The 22,619-nt window shown below is 49.2% G+C and overlaps 1 protein-coding gene across 1 annotated transcript in view; it reads right to left on the bottom strand.

The window, feature by feature from the left end:
- Nucleotides 1–3,692: 3,692 nt before the first annotated feature.
- The window catches only part of LOC114586546 (sodium/glucose cotransporter 1-like), a 39,003-nt gene continuing 20,076 nt past the window's right edge, over nucleotides 3,693–22,619 (bottom strand). The window contains exons 7-16 of the mRNA XM_028710154.2: nucleotides 19,906–20,011; nucleotides 18,995–19,075; nucleotides 16,415–16,626; nucleotides 15,024–15,159; nucleotides 14,719–14,826; nucleotides 12,737–12,887; nucleotides 9,530–9,698; nucleotides 7,946–8,161; nucleotides 5,815–5,914; nucleotides 3,693–4,670 (exon numbers count right to left, since the gene is read on the bottom strand). Coding sequence (XP_028565987.2) covers nucleotides 4,456–4,670; nucleotides 5,815–5,914; nucleotides 7,946–8,161; nucleotides 9,530–9,698; nucleotides 12,737–12,887; nucleotides 14,719–14,826; nucleotides 15,024–15,159; nucleotides 16,415–16,626; nucleotides 18,995–19,075; nucleotides 19,906–20,011 — 1,494 coding nt within the window. The 3' untranslated portion in view covers nucleotides 3,693–4,455. The remainder of the gene's footprint in view (nucleotides 4,671–5,814; nucleotides 5,915–7,945; nucleotides 8,162–9,529; nucleotides 9,699–12,736; nucleotides 12,888–14,718; nucleotides 14,827–15,023; nucleotides 15,160–16,414; nucleotides 16,627–18,994; nucleotides 19,076–19,905; nucleotides 20,012–22,619) is intronic.

The raw sequence follows: 22,619 nt of genomic DNA, 5'->3' as shown, positions 1-22,619 counted from the left end.
ACATAAGGCCCAGTTCACTAGCACGTTCTGCACAAGACTCCTGGAAAGACCCTAGGATCATTTCGGTGGAGCTTGCGCAAGAGCATTCCTTGGGCTGCGCCTTGTGTGTTAGGTCTGCCTGCCTGCCCTCCACTCTAAACACCACTCAGAAACCAGCACTTCCCCTCGTCTCGTGGGAGAAGCACCTCTGGTTCTTGCTTACTTTAGTCTCTTTCCCTGGGTTGTTGTTGTAGAGTTGAAAGGGACCCCCAAGGGTCACCTAGTCCAACCCCCTCCAACGCAGGAACCCTGGCAGGTAGAGGCCATCCAACCTCTGTTTAAAAACTTACAATGAAGGAGAGACCACCACCTTCTGAGGGAGTCTGTTCCACTGTCAAACAACTCTCACCGTCAGATTGAGTCAACTAAATCCAACTCAGACCCATTGAAATGAAGGAACCTAAGTTCATCACGCACATTAACTTCAATAGGCCTACTCGGAGTAAGACTAGCATTGAATGCTTCTGACTGTGTACACTCCCCACCCTCAAGTGTTTGTGGCCTCAGAACACCTGAAAGAGCGTCTCCACCCCCATCGTTCTGCCTGGACACTGAGGTCCAGCGCTGAGGGCCTTCTGGCAGTTCCCTCGCTGCGAGAAGCCAGGCTACATGGAACCAGGCAGAGGGCCTTCTTGGTAGTGGCGCCTGCCCTGTGGAACGCCCTCCCACCAGACGTCAAAGAGAAGAACTACTACCAGACTTTTAGAAGACATCTGAAGGCAGCCCTCTTTAGGGAAGCTTTTAATGTTTAATAGGTTATTGTATTTTAGTGTTTTGTTGGAAGCCGCCCAGAGTGGTTGTGGAAACCCAGCTAGATGGGTGGGGTATAAATAATATGTTGTTGTTGTTGTTGTTGTTGTTGTTGCAACCTTGCCACATTCACCACCTCAAGCTCCCATACCACCAGGATGTCCCAGAAAGAGAGAAGTGGCTCTGGTGACCCCCCCCCCCTTCGTTCCAGGTCCTATAGCCCCACCACAGGCTTCTGACATCACCTGAACAGACCCAACAACATTCCTGACGGAATGCCTCTAGGTGATGGCTTCCCATCCTGCTCCAACCTCTCCTTGCCAAAGGCAGAGAAAAGGTTTCAGCTCGATGAGAAATCGCTGGCGGGTTTCAGCTTAACATAGCCGAGGAGTCAGCTGCAAACAACTTAGTCACCCGGAAATATTGAGGGGAACCTTTGCATTGTCTCCTGCATATGGCAAATCCAACAATTAGCCTGTCACCATCTGGCACTTCCCCTCCGCCCTGCTATTAAGCCTTGACGTTTCTAAAAATGAGCCGGACTCAGCCGGGGCCTGTTTGCCGCAGTCGCGGAGCGTGGTGCTGGGAGGTCTGGAGCGATGCTCTGCTGCGGGTGACGCCAGAAGATGCCTGCATCAACAAATCACCTGTTTCCCCTCTCTCCATCACTTGAAGTCAGCACCGATCACGGCTCTAATTAATGTAGCCAGGACTTAATCACCAGCTGAGAGCAAGATTCCAACCTCTGCCAGCTCAGGGAAGGGGTTTGGGGGGTTTTAATGACAGAAACAGCCCAGTCTAGGTTCAGGACAGATAAAATAAAGTCTTTCTTCATGCAGTGCACAGTTAAAATTGTGAAGCTCCCACAAGAGGCAATGATGGCCACCAACTTGGATAGCTTTAAAAAAGGATCAGACAGATTCATGGAGGAGAGGACTATTGATGCTAGCTGTGCTCTGTCTCTTCAGTGGGAGAAAGCAGTGCTTCCAAATACCAATTGCCAGAAGCTACAGGAGGGGAGCATAGAGCTTGCCGATCAGAAGGTCGGCGGTTCAAATCCCTGCAACGGGGTGAGCTCCCGTTGCTCGGTCCCTGCTCCTGCCCACCTAGCTGTTCGACAGCACACCAGTGCAAGTAGATAAATAGGTACCGCTCCGGCGGGAAGGTAAACGGCATTTCCGTGCGCTGCTCTGGTTTGCCAGAAGCGGCTTAGTCATGCTGGCCACATGACCTGGAAGCTGTACGCCGGCTCCCTCGGCCAATAAAGCGAGATGAGCACAACCCCAGAGTCGTCCGCGACTGGACCTAACGGTCAGGGGTCCCTTTACCTTTACAGGAGGGGAGACTGTGCCTGTGTTCAAATCCTACTTGCTTGTTTCCCACAGACAACTGGTTGGCCGCTGTGAGAACAGGATGCTAAACTAGGTGGGCCATTGGTGTGATCCAGCAGCCTCTTCTTATATTCTTCTGTAGGTCTGTGGAGCTGAGGCTCCAGTGTCTTGTGAACTTGCCTCAGCTTCCCTGGAGGTGTGAAACCCCTCCCAAGTGGCCCAGGGTGGCTGGATATGTGTGTAGAGGGAACATGCCTCATGATACCTCTAGTCCAGGGGTCAGCAAAGCTTTTTCAGCTGTGGGCCGGTCCACCGTCCCTCAGACCATGTGGTGGGCCGGACTATATTTTGAAAAAAATAAAATGAACAAATTCCTATGCCCCACAAATAACCCAGAGATGCATTTTAAATAAAAGCACGCATTCTACTCATGTAAAAACACGCTGATTCCTGGACCGTCTGCAGGCCGGATTGAGAAGGTGATTGGGCTGCATCCGGCCCCCGGGATTTAGGTTGCCTACCCCTGCTCTAGTCCAATCATGACCCTGATCCTGAGCAGAAGCTGGATCTCTTTATGGGTGGAGGGGGTGGGAAGGACTTAGCTGGTTCAGGAAGAAAACTGGGGTAAGTGGCAGAGGGCCCCCCCCAACTTGGTCTGAGCCAGGACCCTGCCCCCAAAATGAACTCCAACACACCCCAGACTCCCTCAAGGAACCCACCCACTTTGCAATGGGGGCCTCGCACTCCCCCAGTGGGCCATCACTCATCAGGAAGGGGGCGGGGCCAGGGAGTCATTGAAAGATTTCAGTGGAGCTCCTGATGAGCAAGTTGGCTGCTTGGAGCTGTCCAGGGTCCTGCAAAATCCAGCCTGGCGCTCCCTGAGCCACCCTCAGGCATCCAGCATGCTCTGTGAGCTCCTAGTCACAAGCCAGAGCAGTTTGATCAAGGAAGGCATCCCATTTCAAGCTGGCATTCTGTTCTTCCCCCACAGAGACACACGGGGAGGTTATGCACTTTATTCTGTGAGGTGGATAAGACTGAAAAATGGGGACTTGCCCACAGCCAGACAATGAACATACAAGCCACAGGGCTGAATCCAGGACTGTGGTCTAGAACGGTCCATAAGCCACACTGGCAATTTGCTCTTTTCATTCTTCTTAGCAACCCGTCCTGCAAATGATCTCACCAATGAAGGAATCTCCCTCTCTCTCCCCTTAGCATCCAAGATGGTTGCACAAATGCTACACCAACTCTTGCATGTCGTATGGAGCCTGTGGGAGATCCAGTTTATTTTTATATATGTATTCATATCCCACCTTTTTCTCCAAGGAGCTCAAGGTGGCATACATGGTTCTCCCCTTCCTTATTTAATCCCAACAACAACCCCATGAGGTAGGGTTAGGCTGAGAGGCAGTGACTGGCCCCCAAGGCCTCCCATTGAACTTCATAGCTGAGCTATGAGATCTTCCAGGTCCTAGTCTGACACTGTAACCACTACACTACACAGCACCATAAGCAACTGCCCTGCCCCTTAGCATGGGATCCCTTTTCAAACAAAATGCAAGCTGCTGCTTGTTAAAAAATAAGTCGTGTATTATTATTTTTGCACAATTTATAATACATTGAGAATGCACAAAGAGCGGCAGGCCATGTCAAGTCAAAGACTGAAGTTTCAGGGGGTTGGCAGGGGGAGGTATCAACCCTTCAAATAATCTCAAGCTTGCTCAAATCGCAGTGGTAATAAAAATCCAGTCTAGTCACTTGCAGTCCAAGACCAGAGAAAAGAGCTCATGGGAAGGGGGTGGGAATTCAATGGGGGGGGGATGATAAAAGAGGAAAGGGAAAAGCAAGGGAAGGAAGCAATTTAGAGATTCTGCCTAAAAGGGATTCAAGCAGATAGATCCACAGAATATGAAACTCAGCCTCTATTTTAGGGACTTGTACTTATTACTATCATTATTATTTACAAGCAATCACTTATGGGAAAGCACAACATTTTAAACATAGAAAAGCAGCATTTTTATATATAAAAAACACTTTGTAAAAAGAGAGTCCAAAAATGGACCCTGAGCATTGCTGATGTGGTTCTCCTCACCCCTTCCTCTTTATCTCTGAGCTGTGGGGCTCCTCCTTCCCCCCCTTTCAGAGGAGAAGCAGCCCACCCACCAATTAACTCATTTGATTAAACAATTAATCAACTTGATTGGCACAAATAAGTGTCAGACCTGGTAAGGGCAGAACTTACAAATTATGGCTTCACAAAGCAATCTCAGGGCGGGAGGGAGACCTTCATTTCAAAGGGAAAGGGGGAAGGAAAACACCCAGCCCCACGAGTCTATGCAAAAAAGCCGTGGCAGAAGATGGCCACGGCCAGGAGGATGATGCCATTGGTGTTGACCACCCGCCTCCAGAAGGGGTCCTCTGTTGTGTCCATCATCTTCTCCCGCAGGGCTTCCTCCTCCTCTTTGCTGAGCTTGGGAGCTGCAATGGTCTCCAAGCCACAGAACCAGTTGTAGGCCTTCCTGCAACAACCTTGCTCCTTGTCCGGGACTGCAAGAGAAAAAAAAGGTCAAGGTCAAGGCTGAAAACGTAGAAGCCCAGAAGACAACGCACTTCCGTGTCCCCCAGACCCCCACCACTCTCGGTCTATGGGGCACGACAAGGAAGCTCTCAGTGCCAGACTCCCGCCATACAGGTCAGTCTGAGTGTTGTAAAAGATGCTGAGAAAGGTTTTTTCTATAGGGTGCTTTTCTTGTGTACTATAGTGGCACCTTAGGGCCGGCCCACCCATTAGGCAGTTGCCTCAGGTGGCAGGCTGGGGACAGCTGGGAGAGGCAGTAGATCTCGGCCCTTAAGGAGGACAGTGCTCGCTGTCTCCTGCTGCCTCCACCGGCTCCTCTCCAGATTCTGTTTTTCTGCGGGGCTTCCCTCAGGCGGAGGAGGTGGTGGCGCCATTTTCTGTTTGCCTCAAGTGGCAAGTGGATGAGAGCCGTGGACGAAGGGTGGGTAGTAAGTAAAGTTTGCATGACTGATTTGCATGCATTGTAAACCGCTTAGAAGCCTGTTCTGGCCTGAATTGGTTTTATTGTTTTAAAGCAGGGGTCAACAACCTTTTTCAGCTGGGGGCCGGTCCACCGTCCCTCAGACCATGTGGTGGGCCGGACTATATTTTTTTAAAAAAAATGAACAAATTCCTATGCCCCACAAATAAGCCAGAGGTGCATTTTAAAGAAAAGCACACATTCTACTCATGTAAAAACACCAGGCAGGCCCCACAAATAACCCAGAGGTGCATTTTTAAATAAAAGGACGCATTCTACTCATGTAAAAACACGCTGATTCCCGGACCGTCCGTGAGCCGGATTGAGAAGGCGATTGGGCCAGATCTGCCCCCCAGGCCTTAGTTTGCCTACCCCTGTTTTAAAGCATTCAATGGCATGTACTGTGGGTGGTATCAAATGCAGGTCCATTTCAGGGGAAGCCCATTGATATCAATGGGCATGACCCACTTAGGTCCATTATTTCCAAGGAGTCTGCTCTGGAAATTCAGCCCGGGGTTGATCCTGGCACCTTCCATGGCAAAGTGGATGCGCTGCCACCAAGCTACGATGGTCCTTCCTCTCTAGTGCCCCCCTGCCATTGACCCTCATTTAGTGCCAGGAAGGAATAAGAACCAAAGGGGGAGAGTTCTTACAAGCTTCTCCTTCGAAGACCGGCTCTTCCTCCATCTCCTCGGCATCCAGGTCGATGCGTTTCTCCTTTCTGTTTCGCAGGCTCCAGCAGAGGCGATAGAGCTGCCGTGGGCACAGAACAGGGGGACAGAGATGAACCCGGGGAGAGGGGGCTGAGGCCATCATGGGCGAGGGAAAGGGTCTGGTGCGGAGAGGGTGTCCCGTGTGGTGGAAGTAACTGGAGAGGCCGTAGCAGCTCACAGCTCGGAAGCAGAAAACTGGGGGGGGCAGGAAGTCTAGAATTGCCCTTCTACTGTTCTGCCCCACTCTGTGCTCATATCATTGTAGAACTGGAAGGGACCCTGAGGGTCATCTAGCACAATACAGTGATACCTCGGGTTACGTACTTAATTCGTTCCGGAGGTCCGTTCTTAACCTGAAATTGTTCTTAACCTAAAGCACCACTTTAGCTAATGGAGCCTCCCGCTGCTGCCGCGCCACCGGAGCACGATTTCTGTTCTCATCCTGAAGCAAAGTTCTTAACCCAAGGTAATATTTCTGGGTTAGCGGAGTCTGTAACCTGAAGCGTATGTAACCCGAGGTACCACTGTACAAAGATAGACTAGAGCATATGAGACATAATTATTCAGCATTTCCATAGTACTAGCCTGGGCCCACTGGTGGAGGAAGAGGAGTGCGGGGGGAGCACACCGCCCCCAGCAGCGTGATCCCGATAGGGTGCCATTGCGGCTGCCCACCCACCCGCATTGGGTGCCATGCCCCTGCAGGCAGCATGCCCCGCCCCTGCAGGTGGCATGCCATGCCCCCTGGATGCGTGCCAGCCCTGCCCCCAAGACACGTGCCAGCCCTGCTCCCGCCTGCTCTCCACACCCCAGTGCCGGAGCATGAAGCTCCACTACTGCCTGGGCCCTGCACTTCTCTCATATACCTTCAGAACATCCTTGCAAGGTAGGCTAGGCTGAGAGAAAGAGATAGGTACAGTGGTGCCCCGCAAGACGAACGCCTCGCAAGACGGAAAACCCGCTAGACGAAAGGGTTTTCCATTTTGGAGGCGCTTCGCAAAACGAATTTCCCTATGGGCTTCCTTCGCAAGACGAAAGCCCATAGGGAATTCTCCGGGACAGCGGGGAAGCGCAGCGTGTCTTCCCCACTGTCCTTGGACCTCCTCTGAAGGCTGGCGGCGGGGCGGAGAGACCTCCTCCCGCCGCCAGCCTTCGTTTCTCCGCTATCCCGGACAGCTTTTGAAGGCAGGCGGGGGGAGCATAGACTTTCGCCTCCCGCCGGCCTTCAGAAGAGGTCCAGGACCTCTTCTGAAGGCCGGCGGGGAGCAAAAGTCTTTGCTCCCCCCTGCCTGCCTTCCCGGGGGCTTTTAAATCGCCCCGGGACAGTGGAGAAGTCCTCCGCTGTCCCGGGTTTTTTAAAATGCTGGCGGGCGGCAGCGGAGGCTTCGCTGCTGCCCGCCCGCATTTTAAGATCGCCCCGGACAGCGGAGAAGTCTTCGCTGTCCCAGGGTTTTTTTAAATGCTGGGGGTGGGAAGAAAAGCCCTTGTCCCCCCCCCCCCCAGCCTTCAGAAGAGGTCGGGGGACAGACTGTCCCCGGACCTGGTCTGAAGTCGGTTTCCATAGGAACGCATTGATTGATTTTCAATGCATTCCTATGGGAAACCGTGCTTCGCAAGACGAAAAACTCGCAAGAAGAAAAAACTTGCGGAACGAATTAATTTCGTCTTGCGAGGCACCACTGTATTCCCTGGGGAGCTTCACTGACTAAGCAAAGATTTGGTCCTAGCCTCATCCTTCACTGGCTTTCCATCTGTGGTTCCTTTCTAAAAGGAAAACAGTGTGTCCAGCCTGTCTGGTAGCCACGCTCCTTCTGATCCAGGGTGGAAGCATGCAACAGCTGTTAAGGCAGAAGAACTCTGAGTGTGGACAAAGGCATTTGCCTTCATCCCTTTGCATGCTGCAGAGCCAAGCCTTGGTGTTCAAAGCAGGTTCTGAGACAGTGCTGTGTCCCACAGATGTTCTTCCTTTTGAAAGACACACGTGCCATGTTTGCAGCACCATCCAGAGGTGGGAAGGGGCAGAGGAGAAGTGAGGAGAAAGATCAAAGCACAGAGGGAGAGAATGGCTTACATGGACGTCATCAATGGGCTTGGTCAGGTATGAGACAGTCAAAATGATGATGACCGAGATGACGAACAGGATGATGGCAAAGTAGAGGTAGTGGACTTTGCAGATGATATCCGGGCAGTTGCTGGGCTGAGCGCAGCTGCCAGTTCCATAGGCAAACTCGGCGATCATTCGAGACAGTCCAATCAGCAGCCCCAGAATCAGGCCCCAGAAGGCCCCCTGGCAGGAAGCAGCAGAAAAAGCTCAGCTCCAGAAATGGTGCTTGGATCCAGCCTTGCTCCTCTTCCCTTTAGTCTGACTCACACCACGGGCAACAGCACTCAGCCCAATGGCTTCTAGGCACAGTGCTCCATCCCTCTTAACAGGTGGTCCTCACTTCCTGCCCCACTTGGAGCTGCCTCTATTTACACATAAGAACCTTCAGAAGAGCCAGCATCCTGCTCTCACGCAAGCCAGTCAGATGCCTTTTCTGGGAAGCCAGCAAGCAGGATCCGAGCACAAGAGCACTCCCCCCCCCCCCCGTGGTTTCTAGCAACTGGAAATCAGAGGCATTTACTACCTCCTACCATGGAGGCAGGGGACGCTGGTGGCATTGTGGGTTAAACCACAGAGCCTAGGACTTGCCGATCAGAAGGTCGGCGGTTCAATTCCCCACGACAGGGTGAGCTCCCGTTGCTTGGTCCCTGCTCCTGCCAACCTAGCAGTTCGAAAGCACGTCAAAGTGCAAGTAGATAAATAGGTACCGTTCCAGCAGGAAGGTAAACAGCATTTCCGTGTGCTGTTCTGGTTTGCCAGAAGTGGGTTAGTCATGCTGGCCACGTGACCCGGAAGCTGTACGCCGGCTCCCTCGGCCAATAAAGCAAGATGAGCGCCGTAACCCCAGAGTCATTAGCCAGATTTAATAAGTTTCCCTCAATGATAGTAAGAGGAAGATATTAGCTCTCCCAGAAGCAGAGCGTCTCTGCAAATGTGGTAAACAAGAACCTGATACTTTGGAGTATATTTTCTTTTCTTGTGATTTTGGCATTTATGCCAGAAGACAATTATTAGAGGCCTTACAACTTAACAGGCTCAATTCTATGCCACCAACAGTTCAGGACCTGCCCTTGGACAGGAATGATCAAATTACTTTGAATTTTTGAGTGCTGTCCATGTCGAAAGACTGGGCCATTATAAAGAGATTTGGTGGTTCTTAATTGATCGGTGATGTGGTAGTGTTATATTGTATTATTTATGCAAATTGATTTTCTCTGGAGTTAAAGATCTAACTGGGACAAACCTTCTTATGCTGAATTCGTATTTTGCACAATTTGTATACGGTGTTTGTTTGATAATGTGTGGTTTGCTATGCCTAATAAAGGATTGACTTTTAACCCCAGAGTCGCCCACGACTGGACCTAATGGTCAGGGGTCCCTCTACCTTTACCATGGAGGTAGAGCATCACTATTGCAGCTAGTAGCCATCAATAGCCCTTTGCTCATGCACACCCCTCCTGCAGTTGCCCAGACGCTCAGAGAATTGAGGTCAAGCCCAGCAGTTGCTCTTCCCAGGCCTTGCTGGGAGTGCTACCCCTCCCCCCAGCTTACCTGTTCATTGACCCTCTTGAAGAAAATGGCAAGGAAAAAGACGGCTGCGATGGGGGGCCCCAAGTAGCTGGTGATGGACTGAATGTAGTCAAAAAGCTGCCCGTTTTGAGCCGACTGCACTATTGGGACCCAGGCGATGCTGACCGCAATCAAGATTAGCATGAACAGCCTGGAAACAGAAGGGAGATGTTAATCACAGCTCTCTACCATGCCAGCATTCAAAAACCCTAAAGATGTAGGCAGAGACTTCTTCCCCTCCAACTGAGACATCAACAAAAGCACAGCGTCCAGATCAAGGGACTCTATTCTGCCTTGGTCAGACCCCATCAAGAGTATAGTGAGCCTGTAACTTAATGCACATTTGTGTGCATCAAGCTTTACGTGTGTGGCAAAATAATTTTTTTTAAGGGGGTGGGGTTCCAGGAAAAATGAATTTGGCATTCCCACCCGCCACTGAACCCAATGCATTTTGACTATATGCGATTTTTGCTTTAGGTGTTCTTTCCGGAATAGAACGCCTGCATAAGTTGTGGGCTTACTGCACTGTGTCCAGTTCTAGGCGCCACAGTGTAAGAAGGAGATCGACAAGATGGAACCCAGGCAGAGCAGAGTGACAGAGATGATCAAGGGCCTGGAAACCAAGCCTTATGAGGAATGGTTGAGGGAGCCAGGTATGTTTAGAAAAGAAGAGACTGAGAGGTGATAGGATAGCCACCTTCAAATAGCTGAAGGGCTGTCACATGGAATATGGAGCAAGCTTATTTCCTGCTGCTCCAGGAAACCAACGGATTCAAGTTACAAGAAAGGAGATTCCAGCTAAATGTTAGGAAGAACTTTTGGACAGTGAGAGCTGTTTGATAGTGGAATGGACTCCCTCAGAAGGTGGTGGACTCTCTTTCTTTGGAGGTTTTGAAACAGAGGTTGGATGGCCATCTGTCATGGATTTTTTTTAGCTGTAATTCCTGCATTGCAGGGGGTTGGACTAGATGACTCTTGGAGTCCCTACTCTACAATTCTGCGATACTGTAATCACATCCGCCACTTTCCAACCGACTCAGGTTGAGAGCAAAGCACAACAGAACGTCTTTCCCATTGCCCTGCTCATTCCAGCTTTTGCTGACAGTTGAAGCCTCACCTGTCCACCTTGGCCCCCAGCGCTGGTCCTGGACACACCTGAGCATGGTGAGGTTTTGACTGTTGGTTTTTATTTGTACATTGTCAACCATTTTATTATTGTTGCACATGAAAAACAGTATACAGTCATACCTCGGGTTACAGACGCTTCAGGTGGCGTTTTTTTGGGTTATGGACCGCCGAAACCTGGAAGTACCGGAATGGGTTACTTCCGGGTTTCGGCACTTGTGCATGCACAGAAGCGCTAAATCGCTAAATGCACAGAAGCGCCGAATTGCAACCTGCGAGTGCGCAGATGCACCACTGTGGGTTGCAAACACTGCGGGTTGAGAATGTGCATCCTGCATAGATCACGTTCGCAACCCGAGCATCCACTGTAGTGGCAATTACAGTAATTCATTGAGCAAATGCTGGGTTCATTCATATCACATCCCTAAGCGAGTGTTCAAATGCAAAAACTAATCCCATATTTTAGCAAACAGCATGATCCATTAAATGGCACAGCTAGCATCTGTTCCTTCCATTTTGTCTAGGTGGCAACTAAGCTGTTATAAAGGGAATTAATTTAAATAGGCAGGGAGTGGTCAAATCTCAACCTTCCCTATTACCTAATAACCTCCAGCTGTTTTGGACTACAACACCCATCAGTCAGAGCCAGCAGGGTCATATAACACTGAGGCTGATGGGAGTTGTAGTCCAACATAGTTGGAGGGCGCCTGGTCAGCTGAGGCTGCTCTGTTGGAGAGAAGGACTTGGCATTCAGGCTATCAGGATGCTACATGTGCAATAAGTCCAAATGTCCACAGGGGGGCACCTCAGCACCACAGGTGTCACATAGCAAAGAAAAATCTTAAGTTGCCCTATTGGTCCTATAGAGAGAGAAAAAACCAAAAGCCACAGTAAGGCAAAACCATTTTTTAAAAAATGTAAATGTGTGGAGAAAAGAATGCACCCCACCAAGTGGCAGAAGCAGAAAGTGCAGAGAAAATACTGTGTCCGAACTCAGCAAGCCAAGCTTGTTGGCCAGTTGGAGAGAGTTGCACTCTATATCTATGGTTGAGAGGCAATGCTGCATAGTGGTTAGAGTGCCAGACCAGGACCTGGAAGAGACCAGGGTTTGAATCCCTGCTTAACCATGAAGCTCACTGTGTATGACTTATTGTGAGGATTAAATGAGGATGGGGAGAACCATGTATGCCACCCTGAGATCCTTGGAGAAAAAGATGGGATGCAAATGAAATAAACAAACAAACAATTTGCCGTATTGTCACTCCTGGAATATGTTAATGAACAGAAGGGTGCCTGGACCACTTCTGCCTCCTTGCCATAGAATCCTAGAACTGTAGAGTTGGAAGGGACCAAGAATCCCTGGCAGACAGCCATCCGATCCCTGTTTAAAAACCTGCCGATGAAGTCTGTTCTGCTGCCAAGCAGCTGTTGGACAGATCCTTGGGAGAAGGTGGGCCATTTGAGATTCAAATCTACTTGCGTACTGCACCCTGTATGGTTAACCTCTTGGTGATTCACTGCTGTTAGTTAGACATTGAACCTGGCCCTGGGTGCTGACCCAAGCGTTGCATGGAGGGTCAACAAAAATGTCACCAAGCAGCGAGCAAACTCGTCCTCCAGAACTCTTCGTCAAATCAGATGCTATGTCTATGGAAAGAGAAGCTGGGCATCCTGTAAAAATCTTTAAATCCTTAGGTTGTGAGTCTTCAGATAGAGGGCAGGAACCAGACTAAGGCTGCAGCCGCAGGCACCACTTTTCTTGGGAGCCAGCCCCAATGAACACTATCTATCTGGGTAATGAGGCTGGGGCCTGGGTTGTCCATCAGATGAGGCCAACCTTCCCCAATTTGGTGCACCTTGCAGCTGTTTCAGACTATGACTCCCACCAGCCCCGGCTAGCATGGTCGTATGAAAAGGGGGCTCATGGGAGTTGTAGTTCAAAACCTCCAGGTCAGGTGGAAGGCTGGGTGAGGTTCCCCTTGGTGGTCTCACAGGTCCCAGGCAAAGTTTCAATTTGCAAAGAGCTGTGAGCACATAATAGTCATTCCTACTTGTCATCATCACCTGCCCACTATCATGAGCTCCTGCTCTTTCGCTTCCGGACGTATTTTAGTGTAGATGTCCATGGTGAAGAGCGTGCTGGCACTGTTGAAGATAGAGGTGAGGGAGCTCATCAGAGACGCCAGCATGACGGACAGCATCAGGCCTCGCAATCCTGAAACACAAGAGAGAGAGAAGCAGGGGGGCAAGTCAGAGGTGGCTTTAGGGGAGCACAACCAGTCGCATTGGGCAGTGGTGTAACATGGGTTGCCAGGACCCCGGGCCACATTGGAGGGAGGGAAACGGATGGCGTCTGCATCACCCAGGTGATTGCAGCCACAGAGATAAGAAAAGAAGAGTCGTTTCTTTGTCTGGAGAAGTCACTTCCGGGTTTGCATGGAGAAGCTGTTTTCAGTTATGGAAGCATGTAGCTGTATCGAGGCAGCACTGGGTGTCAGGTTTTTTTGCCCCCTAACAATGTTGTGCCAGGACAACTGTCCCTGTGCCCCTACTCCACTAGCACTGGGCACAGCCTCGGGGGCACTGTAGGGGGCGCCACAACTGTGTTTTAGAACGGAGCGTGAGAGGCGGTGGGAGCCAAATTGGGCATCAAACAGAGCCCCGCTGAAGTTTGAGACCCCAATCTCTGCTCCCGGGTAAGTGGCAAAGGCATACCTAGGGGTTGGAGAAACAGTATCCCCTCCCGCCCAAGGGGGCACAGAAATCATGCTACTGCTTGGCACCCCTGGACTGCCAGCTCCTGGGTGGCATGTTCTGCAGCCACTACTTCCACAGGTAACTGGAGAGGTTAGCGGATGGAGGGCGGAGCCAAGGAGTGCGGTGCTTTCCAGTTATATGCTGCTGCTGCCAAAGCACCTCTCTGATCTACAGATGGTACACAACACCAGTGCAGTTAGGGAAAATGTACAAAACTAGTTCAAATATCTGTTGGAAGTGTAAGGAAAGGGAGGGGACATTTTATCATATGTGGTGGGATTGTAAGGTAATTTTAAAAATTTGGGAAATGATATACAACGAATTGAAGAAAATGTTCCATTTAACATTTGTTTAAAAACCCGAAGCATTTTTATTAGGGATTGTAGGAAAAGATCTGCCAAAAAAGCTGAAAAACATCTTCATGTATGCGACAACGGCCGCGAGAGTTCTGGTAGCACAAGGATAGAAGAAGACTGAAGAAACCCCAACTAAAGAATCATGGCAAGAAAAAATGATGGACTATGCAGAACTGGCAAAACTGACATACAAGCTACGGGACAAGGATAACTGTGACTTTAAAGATGAATGGGAACCCTTTACAAAGTATTTGAAGTTACAACAAAGCGAACTGGACTCCTTGGCTGGTTTTGAATAAACATTCACAAACTTTTTATTGATAATAATCAGCTAAATAGTTTGAGGATTTATACAACTGTGTCACATGCAGAAAACAGCATTTTTAGAGAAATCAAAGACTGGAACTGAGGGAAGTCGGGGGGGGGTTGTGTGGGAGGGAGGAAAAATGGGGGGGGGAATAAGGATGATATGTTTCTGGATGATATGTTTTGTTTTAATTTTGAATAAAAGTTATTTTTTTTGGGGGGGGGGAGAACAAAGCACCTCTCTGATCTGTTCTGGCTCTTGCCTTTCCAGGGTTCTGCTTGACTCTCCCAGCACTCAGCCCAGCACTTCTCCAGCTGCTTTATTGGCTGGGATGCTCATTGCTCTAGCTTAGTTAAGTCACGAAGGCGGGCAGTGCTTGCCCCCACCTTTCCTAAATCACCCTCACTTTCTCCACTCTTGCCCTGACAGTCTTGTTTGCCCTGACCCTGTGGAAACGCAACCCCCAGCAGCCAAAGCCATGCAGATGAATTCTTACAGAACGATGCAGGCGTCATTACCCACCCTGCACCTGTGCTTTGCTGCCTTGTTGGGCTTTTTCCTCCAGTCCACCACTTCTCAGCCCCCTCCTAACAGCCAGAGCACAAGTGAAAAGTGAAGCATCTCACCGTTCGGCATCAGTTTGACCACCATCCTTGGGTAGGCGATGTTTGAACAGCCAACTGGCGTCCCACATGCTGCAATACATGTGTCAGGAACGACACAAGCCACCGTATCTGCGGGAAAGAGAAAAACAGAGGCACCTTACTTGGGGGGGGTGGGGTGGGCTGAGATATCCTGAGTGCGCCATCCTAGAGATGAACAGGATTCCCAGTGGGTACCACCCTTTGAGGGGATGGATGGAAGAGCCACACTCTGAATGGACTCTGCCACGGATGGAGACGAGAGGACGAGGCTGGAGGTCTCATCTCACCTGTGTACAAAATTCGACTGATCATGCCTGGCATGACAATCAGGAACATGGGCATCAGCTTCAGGTAACCACACATGATGCAGCCAGCCTTGACATGGGACATGTTCTTGCCTGAGAGGCATCGCTGGACAATGACCTACCAGAGAGGAATGGAGAGGAAAGTGAGCAGCCAATCAGGCTAGTCTTGACTTCAGAGCAGGCTCCTTGGGGTGGGGTGGGCTTATCGGTTGCTTGTGTGGTGAATTTTTACTTCAGAGGAGGACTTCTGCTCAGAAGTAGAGCATCTGCTTTGCAGAAGGTCCCAGTTCAGCCTGCGGGATATATCCAGGCTCATATAACCAACATGCTTAACTCTAATTAATGCATGAAGGGGTTAAGACCATAGAATAAGCTGTCCTGCTAGGCTTAGCTAGGTCACAGCCCCTCACCTTGGAAGAAAGGGCTACTAAACGTTTTGTTCTTTTCCACCATGTGAACCCTACTTACCAAACACGTGGTTTCTTTCTATGCTAAGGGAAGTAGCAAACTTTGGAAGCAACTTAGACGTGAATATTTTAAACACACCCTTTAGTGTGCTCCTCTTTGCGAGCATTGGTGCCTCTGACGCCGGAAGAGGAGGGATGGGCTGGGCTGGGCTGTGGGCACCTGTGTCGGGGTGCCTACTTCACACACCCTCAAAAATCTGTGCCCAGGGCCACGGCCCCTCTGGCACCCCTCTCGTTATGTTACACCATTGCCTATGAGTTCTGTTCACTACTAGTTAGCATTTCCGCATCTGAAATCAAATGGAAAACAATGGAAAACAAAGCGCTACACGTGTCATGCTTCAGGGAATCCGATCCCCCTCCCTCACGGCAGTCCGCCAGTAACAGAAAGACAAGAAGCTCTTACCAATGTCTTTTATTCAATATTCACAGAGAGAGACGTAGAAATGTCGTCTCTCTTGGATAATGGTGTTGCTCCAAGTAAAGCCCCATCCCCTCTGTCTCTCCTACTCTACATCATCCCTGTGTTGGCTGATCTGTACTTTCTGCCCCTGAGCTTTCTGTTCTCTTCCTTTCAATGCCCGCCAGATCCCGGGAGATGGGGGGGTCTGGGATGCTTTCTAAAGACACTGTCAGCTGTCTCTCCCCTGGTGCTTCTTTTTCCTGCTTGTCTCCCAATATTCCCCAGCTTCTCCCCTCTGCAGCCTCTGAACTGTGACCTTCTGCAAACCGCTGTTCTAAATCTATACTGTCTCCCTCTTCTCTGGGAAGTGCTGGAGGGAAGTGCTGACCACACGTTGCTGCAGAAATATCCTCCGCAGACAGAATCGGAGCAGGAACTAGGCGCCACCATCACCCCTCCCCTTCAGAGTGGACCTGAGGACCCAAGACTCATCTCCACCATACCTGATCTGTGCACCAGTACCAGAGGCCCAGGATGCTCAGGCCAAAGATGAGTCCCGGCCATGGCAAATCACCGTTGATGGGATCCCGGAATATCTGGAACGAATCTGGACGGGGTGTGTAGCATTTTTCGGGGATACTGGAATTTCCAACCTGCGGGATCGCATTCATGTACTTGTGCACGAATTCCTCATATCCTCCAACTTCTTCAAACGCTGGGGAAAGTTGACAGTCCTTGTAAGGTACCAGTTCACTCACATATATGTATGCCAGGCAGGCACAGAGACATCCACATCCCAGTTCAGGGGAGGCTGGGCTGCTTTCATGGTGCATGTGGTCTCCCTCCCCCCAGACATTCGCAGCTGGTTTCCAGGGGGTAAGAAATAGTGGATCTGGCATTGAGAGATTCTCAGCTGCCACTGAGAAAAGGAAACCGCCAGTCCTCATGGTGACTGTGGTGTTTCTGTGCTGTATGCGCTTGATGATAAATCTCCACTTGAATTTTCACTTGTTGAATTGATTGTCACAGGGAAGCTGAAGGGCGGAGGGATGAACTCTCTCAAGTTCACAGATAAGTAACCTGCATTCCCTCCCCAGCCGGCATATAGAACTCATGGCAAGAATGGATGTTCAGCCTCCACCTAGTGGTCACAGGTAAAACTGCAAGCAAAATCAATCACCTGTCAAGCCCCTCCCTCCTTTGGAATTCAGTTTCTGTGCTTTGCCTGTACCAAAAGTCGTGCTTTCTGTTACTCTCTCAGGGTCTCTACTTCTCTCCTACTTTGTTTCCAGGCTGATTTTATTTCTGTTCACCTGTTTAGTTTTTCAGAGCCCACCTTTCGTGGCTCAGTGAGCTTTGGTAAGCCCTGGTGTTGCCACCAGCTCCATATGCCTGGGGGAAAGATTGTTTGGAACTCACCTGTAAAAGGGATTTCCCAGGCATATAGGGGCTGATGGTAAGGGCCCACCATGGCTTATTTTTGATGCTGCCTATATACCTTTTTCTGAGCATGTCTGTTTGTCAAGCTGCAGAGAGTCTCTTACTTCTTAATGGGTTACCTTTGTGTTGTTGGTCCTGTCCCCTTTCGCAGTGCCAGATTACCAAACAGGCAGAGTAGGCACCGACCTATGGGCCCCACACCTTTTAGGGGCCCTGCGACAATCGATCAAAATAATATTGTGTAACGAAACTGGTTAAACCACAGAGCCTAGGACTTGCCAATCAGAAAGTTGGTGGTTCAAATCCCCGCGACGGGGTGAGCTCCTGTTGCTCGGTCCCAGCTCCTGCCAACCTAGCAGTTCAAAAGCACATCAAAGTGCAAGTAGATAAATAGGTACCACTCCAGCAGGAAGGTAAACGGCATTTCCGTGCGCTGCTCTGGTTCGCAGAAGCAGCTTAGTCATGCTGGCCACATGACCCGGAAGCTATACGCCGGCTCCCTCGGCCAATAAAGCGAGATGAGCGCCGCAACCCCAGAGTCGGTCACAACTGGACCTAATGGTCAGGGGTCCCTTTACCTTTACTAAAATTAGAAACCTATAAGGAGATAATTTGAGTTGTGGGGTGGTGTCCCTGAGATTTTGACTGCCTAGTCAGTAGCAGTAAAGCTGGATGAAATATAATTGCCTCTGGTCTATTGTTTGGTTAGTCTGCTAACTATACACCACAGGGTTTAATCCGGCACTACTTCTTCGGCTTGTCATAATGAAAACTGAATTCCAAACTGAATTCAGAAGCTTTATAAGGGATTTGTTTTGTGTGCAATTTTGCCTGTGACCACTAGGTGGGGTCTGAATGCCCATTCCTGCCATCAGCTCCCATATGCGTGAGAAAACCCTTTTAAAGGCGAGTACCGAATGGTCTCCTTTCATTTAAGGCAGGGCACTCATCTGAGTTACAGCCAGGCTGTGTCACCTGGAATTTCTTGTAGCATCTGATGAGGGGTTTGTTTAACTGCTCACGAGCGCACACAGCACAATAATGGTGGCTCCGGCAGGTGATGCTTCTGTCAGTTTGCATTTCTTAGTACAGAAAGTATTGATCTGATGTGTAGAGATCTTTCCTATTCTACTTAATTCAAGAGGGAAGCTTCTCTGTGTGAAATAAGTTTCATGATGTTTGGGTTATTCCTTCAGAGAAGCTGAGTATGGCTGATTTAAACTGGTTCTTTTATCTCTTCTCTCAAGGTCATGCTGACTATATAATAAGAGGCCAGAATGAGCCTGGGTTTCAATTTCTCTTTCTATCTCTTTCCCTTCTGGGTGTGGTGTTCTGTATATAGTGTTAAGGTTTAGACTTATTATAAGCTATTGCAAGTTTAAGTTAAGTCTGCTGCAACTGGATTTCTTATGGACAGTGCCAATTCTGAATGTATTGGATTTGTGACCAGTTATGCTCATTTGCCTTCCGTAGCAGTAAAGCTCTGCTGGATGAAATACAATTGCCTCTGGTCTATTTTTTGGGAATCCTGCAACGTGTTTAAGTTTTTACTCTGCTAACTATACACCGGAATCTACTCTGGATCAATACGGAGTAGACTTTTCAGTGACACATTCAACCTTTCCTTTGTGTTGTCTGCTTACCAAAGACGGTCAGGATAATGGAGCCCACCAGCATGATTAAAGTTTGCAATGTGTCCGTGTAGATGACGGCCGCAAGTCCTCCTAAGAGCCAAAAGGGTAGAAAGAGCAATAGGGCAGTGTGAGGAGGAGAACATCTCCTGATTCCTTTGAGGGAGAGGAACCCTTCCCCAGCATCACTGCCTTTACCTATTTGCCAAAGCTAAGGCTTTTCTCATCTTGCTTTGGCAAGAGAATACACCTCTCTCTCTCTCTCTCTCTCTCTCTCTCTCGGGCTCAAGACACACAGGGAGATGGTCACATGTGACTCAAGGCTAGAGGCAGCCTTTCTCTCTCCCTACGATATATGATATACAATATCTTTATTGTCATTGTCCCATGTAGAACAATGAAATTGAAAAACTACATAAAACTACATAAAAACTACATAAAACTACCACAAAACTACAACAAAACTACATAAAACATTCAAAAACCCCTAAAAACTCTAAAACCCCATTTTAAAATACACTATACTATAGAGACTCCTTATGCTGCGTTTAGAACCAGAATTGCATTTGCGTAGAAACTGTTTCTCAGGCGGCTAGTCCTGGCCTTTATAACCCTAGACCTTCTTCCAGAAGGCAGAAGCTGAAAGAGATCATTTCGTGGGTGCGTACTATCCTGCGCTATCTCTGCCGCTTTCTTATGGCACCTGGCGGCATAGATTTGATCTAAGGTGGGAAGAGTGCACCCAATTATTCTCTCTGCAGTCTTTACAACCCTGGATAGCATTGTTTTTCCCCTGGCCGTGCAGCTCCCAAACCACACACACACAGACACAAATCCCACCTGGGATGGGATTTGCAACTTCAACAGCTTATGATCTTTAATGGACAGGGAAGCAGGGAGACCCTCTGAACCCAAAGACTCACCCGTGATGGTATAAAGGGCTGTAATGGTGAGCAGGATAATGATGGCCACGTAAATATTCAGCCCCATGGCTTCCTTGATGAAGATCGCACCAGAAAATATATCTGCCTGAAACAGAACAGGAGGAGCAGCGTTTCTAAGCAGTGGTGGTAATGGGTAACCATGCACCCACAAGGATCCAGAACACAGCCATCAAGGCCAGTGGCCATCGACAGCTCTCTCCTCCATGAATTTGTCGCATTCTCTTAAAGCCATCTAAGTTGGTGGCCATCACTGCCTCCTGTAGGAATGAGTTCCATAGTTTAACTATGCACACAGGGCCAGGAGTTTCACCAACAAACACAGAGAGTTTGTGGAACCTCCTTCTCACCTGGAAGTGGATTACCATGAGCTACAGTCCTGCAATCCCTATTACCTGCTGGTTGCCTACTAGCATCAACATACAGTGGTGCCTCGCAAGACGAAATTAATTCGTTCTGCGAGTTTTGTCGTCTTGCGATTTTTTTCGTCTTGCGAAGCACGGTGTCGGAAAAGTTTTGGAAAAGCTTCAAAAATCACCAAAGTCTTTAAAAACCTCAAAAAAGGCTACCACACCGCGCTCTATGAGTTGCTCCTCGAAGTCAAGTCGCAACTGTATTAACGGTGTTAAGAAAAAGGAAACAAACTTGCAAGACGTGTCCGTCTTGCGAAGCAAGCCCATAGGGAAAATCGTCTTGCGAAGCAGCTCAAAAAACAAAAAACCCTTTCGTCTAGCGAGTTTTTTGTCTTGCGAGGCATTCGTCTTGCGAGGTACCACTGTAACCTGGGACTCAGCTACATTAGTCAAGAAACAGCATTTTGAATGTGTTATAAACATGCAACACCAGTTGGCACAAGAGAGAGAAAAAAATCCAAGTGATTTTCCATAGTGTTTTTTTCCTTTTGTTATAACAATTTAATTTCTGACTTATTTAGTGTCCCCTCCCCTCCCCTCCCCCCCCCCCATGTGAAGATCCACCCCTGATGTTGAGTATTTATACTCAGAAGAGAGAAAGGGTGGATCCAGGGGCAGAGAGAAAGTCAGCAGCATGGGGACATTTTAATAAAATCTATCTTATCAATCAAAGAATGTCAGGTGTGGACTTGAGGAGAGGTGTCACATAGTCAAAGTGACAAGAGATGAATCATTTCGGTTGCAAAATGTCGGATAGGAGTGAGCAGTTCAAAATAAAGAAATGAAAGCTAGGAATCTGGGCTTTAGGGGGTCACCTGGCAGTGATGGTATGAACGCCCAGCCCTGGAAACACCCAAAGCCAGGCCCCACATTAACCAGCATGGCAAACACATGGCAATGTTTCAGTTTTCTGCCTCTAGCCTCAAAGCCTTATCCGTTTCCTGCCTGGGAAAGGGTTCCTCCTCAAAACCAAGTGATCATTTATGACCCTAAGGCACAAGAGATGCCTGTCGCTTCCGCATCTTACATAAACTATAAAAACTATCCTGCAGGCTGTTAATTATTGAAGCTCTTTAAGAAGGCGGCTCCCCAAGGCTTTCCCGCTGGAGATTCAGCTCAACTGGCTGCGTCTGATATCTTCATTAAGTGTTTTTTACGGCCCCCATTACGGCTTTATCGCCTCTCCCCGACTACTTAACTTCACCTTAGGCAGGAATCACCTCCTCAGAGCCACGTGCTAATCAAGTGGAAACAGTGGCTGCCGGCAAGGTCACGTTGATGCCACCAGCAAGCAGCTCCGACATTCACGTGCTCTCTGATCAGGCTGCTTTACTTGGGAGTAAGCCCTCATTGGACTCAGTGGGACTTGCTTGTGGGTTGACACATATTCTACCACCCATCACCCTTACAATGACCTTGCAAGGTAGGTCGGTATTATTGCTGCCGACTGCAGATGGAGGAGAGAGCTGAAGCTGAAAAACAAGGGTTAGGGAGACGTTCCCAGCTCCTAGGCCATGTCTTCCATGAACTCTCAAAATGGCTTTAGGCAAGTCACTCTCCCTCTCTCAGCCTCTGTTTCGCCATCTGCAGTATGAGTGGAAATCATAATAAGACAGACCTACCGTACCAGGTTGTGGTGTGCAAGGACAATCACTATAATCCTTTGAACACTGTATGTTAGACAAATTATAACTTCTAAAACAGAACTTGAGTAATGGTTCTGCAATGAGTTTCTACTTTAAAAGAAAGCGGTTCATTTCTGTCCCAGGATGCCAAGATTGCCACTGGTGCTGAAGTGCAAGGAAAGGCGGGGTGGGGGGGGGGCAGGTTGCTGCAGACCTTTTCCCTGCCCCATTACAGATTAATTAGTAACCCTGATAGAGATGGATTATTGCCGCCTTGGTGGAGACGGAGGGCAAAAGGCCTGGCCTTTCGGGCTAATTTGTACCATTATCTCTCAGCTGTTGCCCATGAGGGCAAAGAGTAGCCTTGCATGGCAACTGCGGCGAAAGAACTGGCCAGCGGTTGCCCCCACCCCACCAGGCAGCAGCTGCAAAAGAGGGGGCAGGATTGAAGGAAAGTCCCCTGTGGCCTCCAGTCTGGTGGGCTGTGAAATCCCAAAAAGCCCCTCTTTCCTATTGAGGCTGCAGACATGCCATACATTTAAAGCATAAAGCTTCCCCCCAAAGAATCCTGGAGACTGTAGCTTGCCCCTCATGGAGCTACAGTTCTCAGAAGCCTTAACAAAGAACGGTTCCCAGGACTTGTGGGGGACGGGACATG

Source organism: Podarcis muralis, chromosome 16 (assembly GCF_964188315.1).
Source record: "Podarcis muralis chromosome 16, rPodMur119.hap1.1, whole genome shotgun sequence".
Lineage (NCBI taxonomy): Eukaryota > Metazoa > Chordata > Lepidosauria > Squamata > Lacertidae > Podarcis > Podarcis muralis.
The sequence above is the reverse complement of the archived record's forward strand: the minus strand, read 5'-3'. Positions and strand labels throughout refer to the sequence as shown.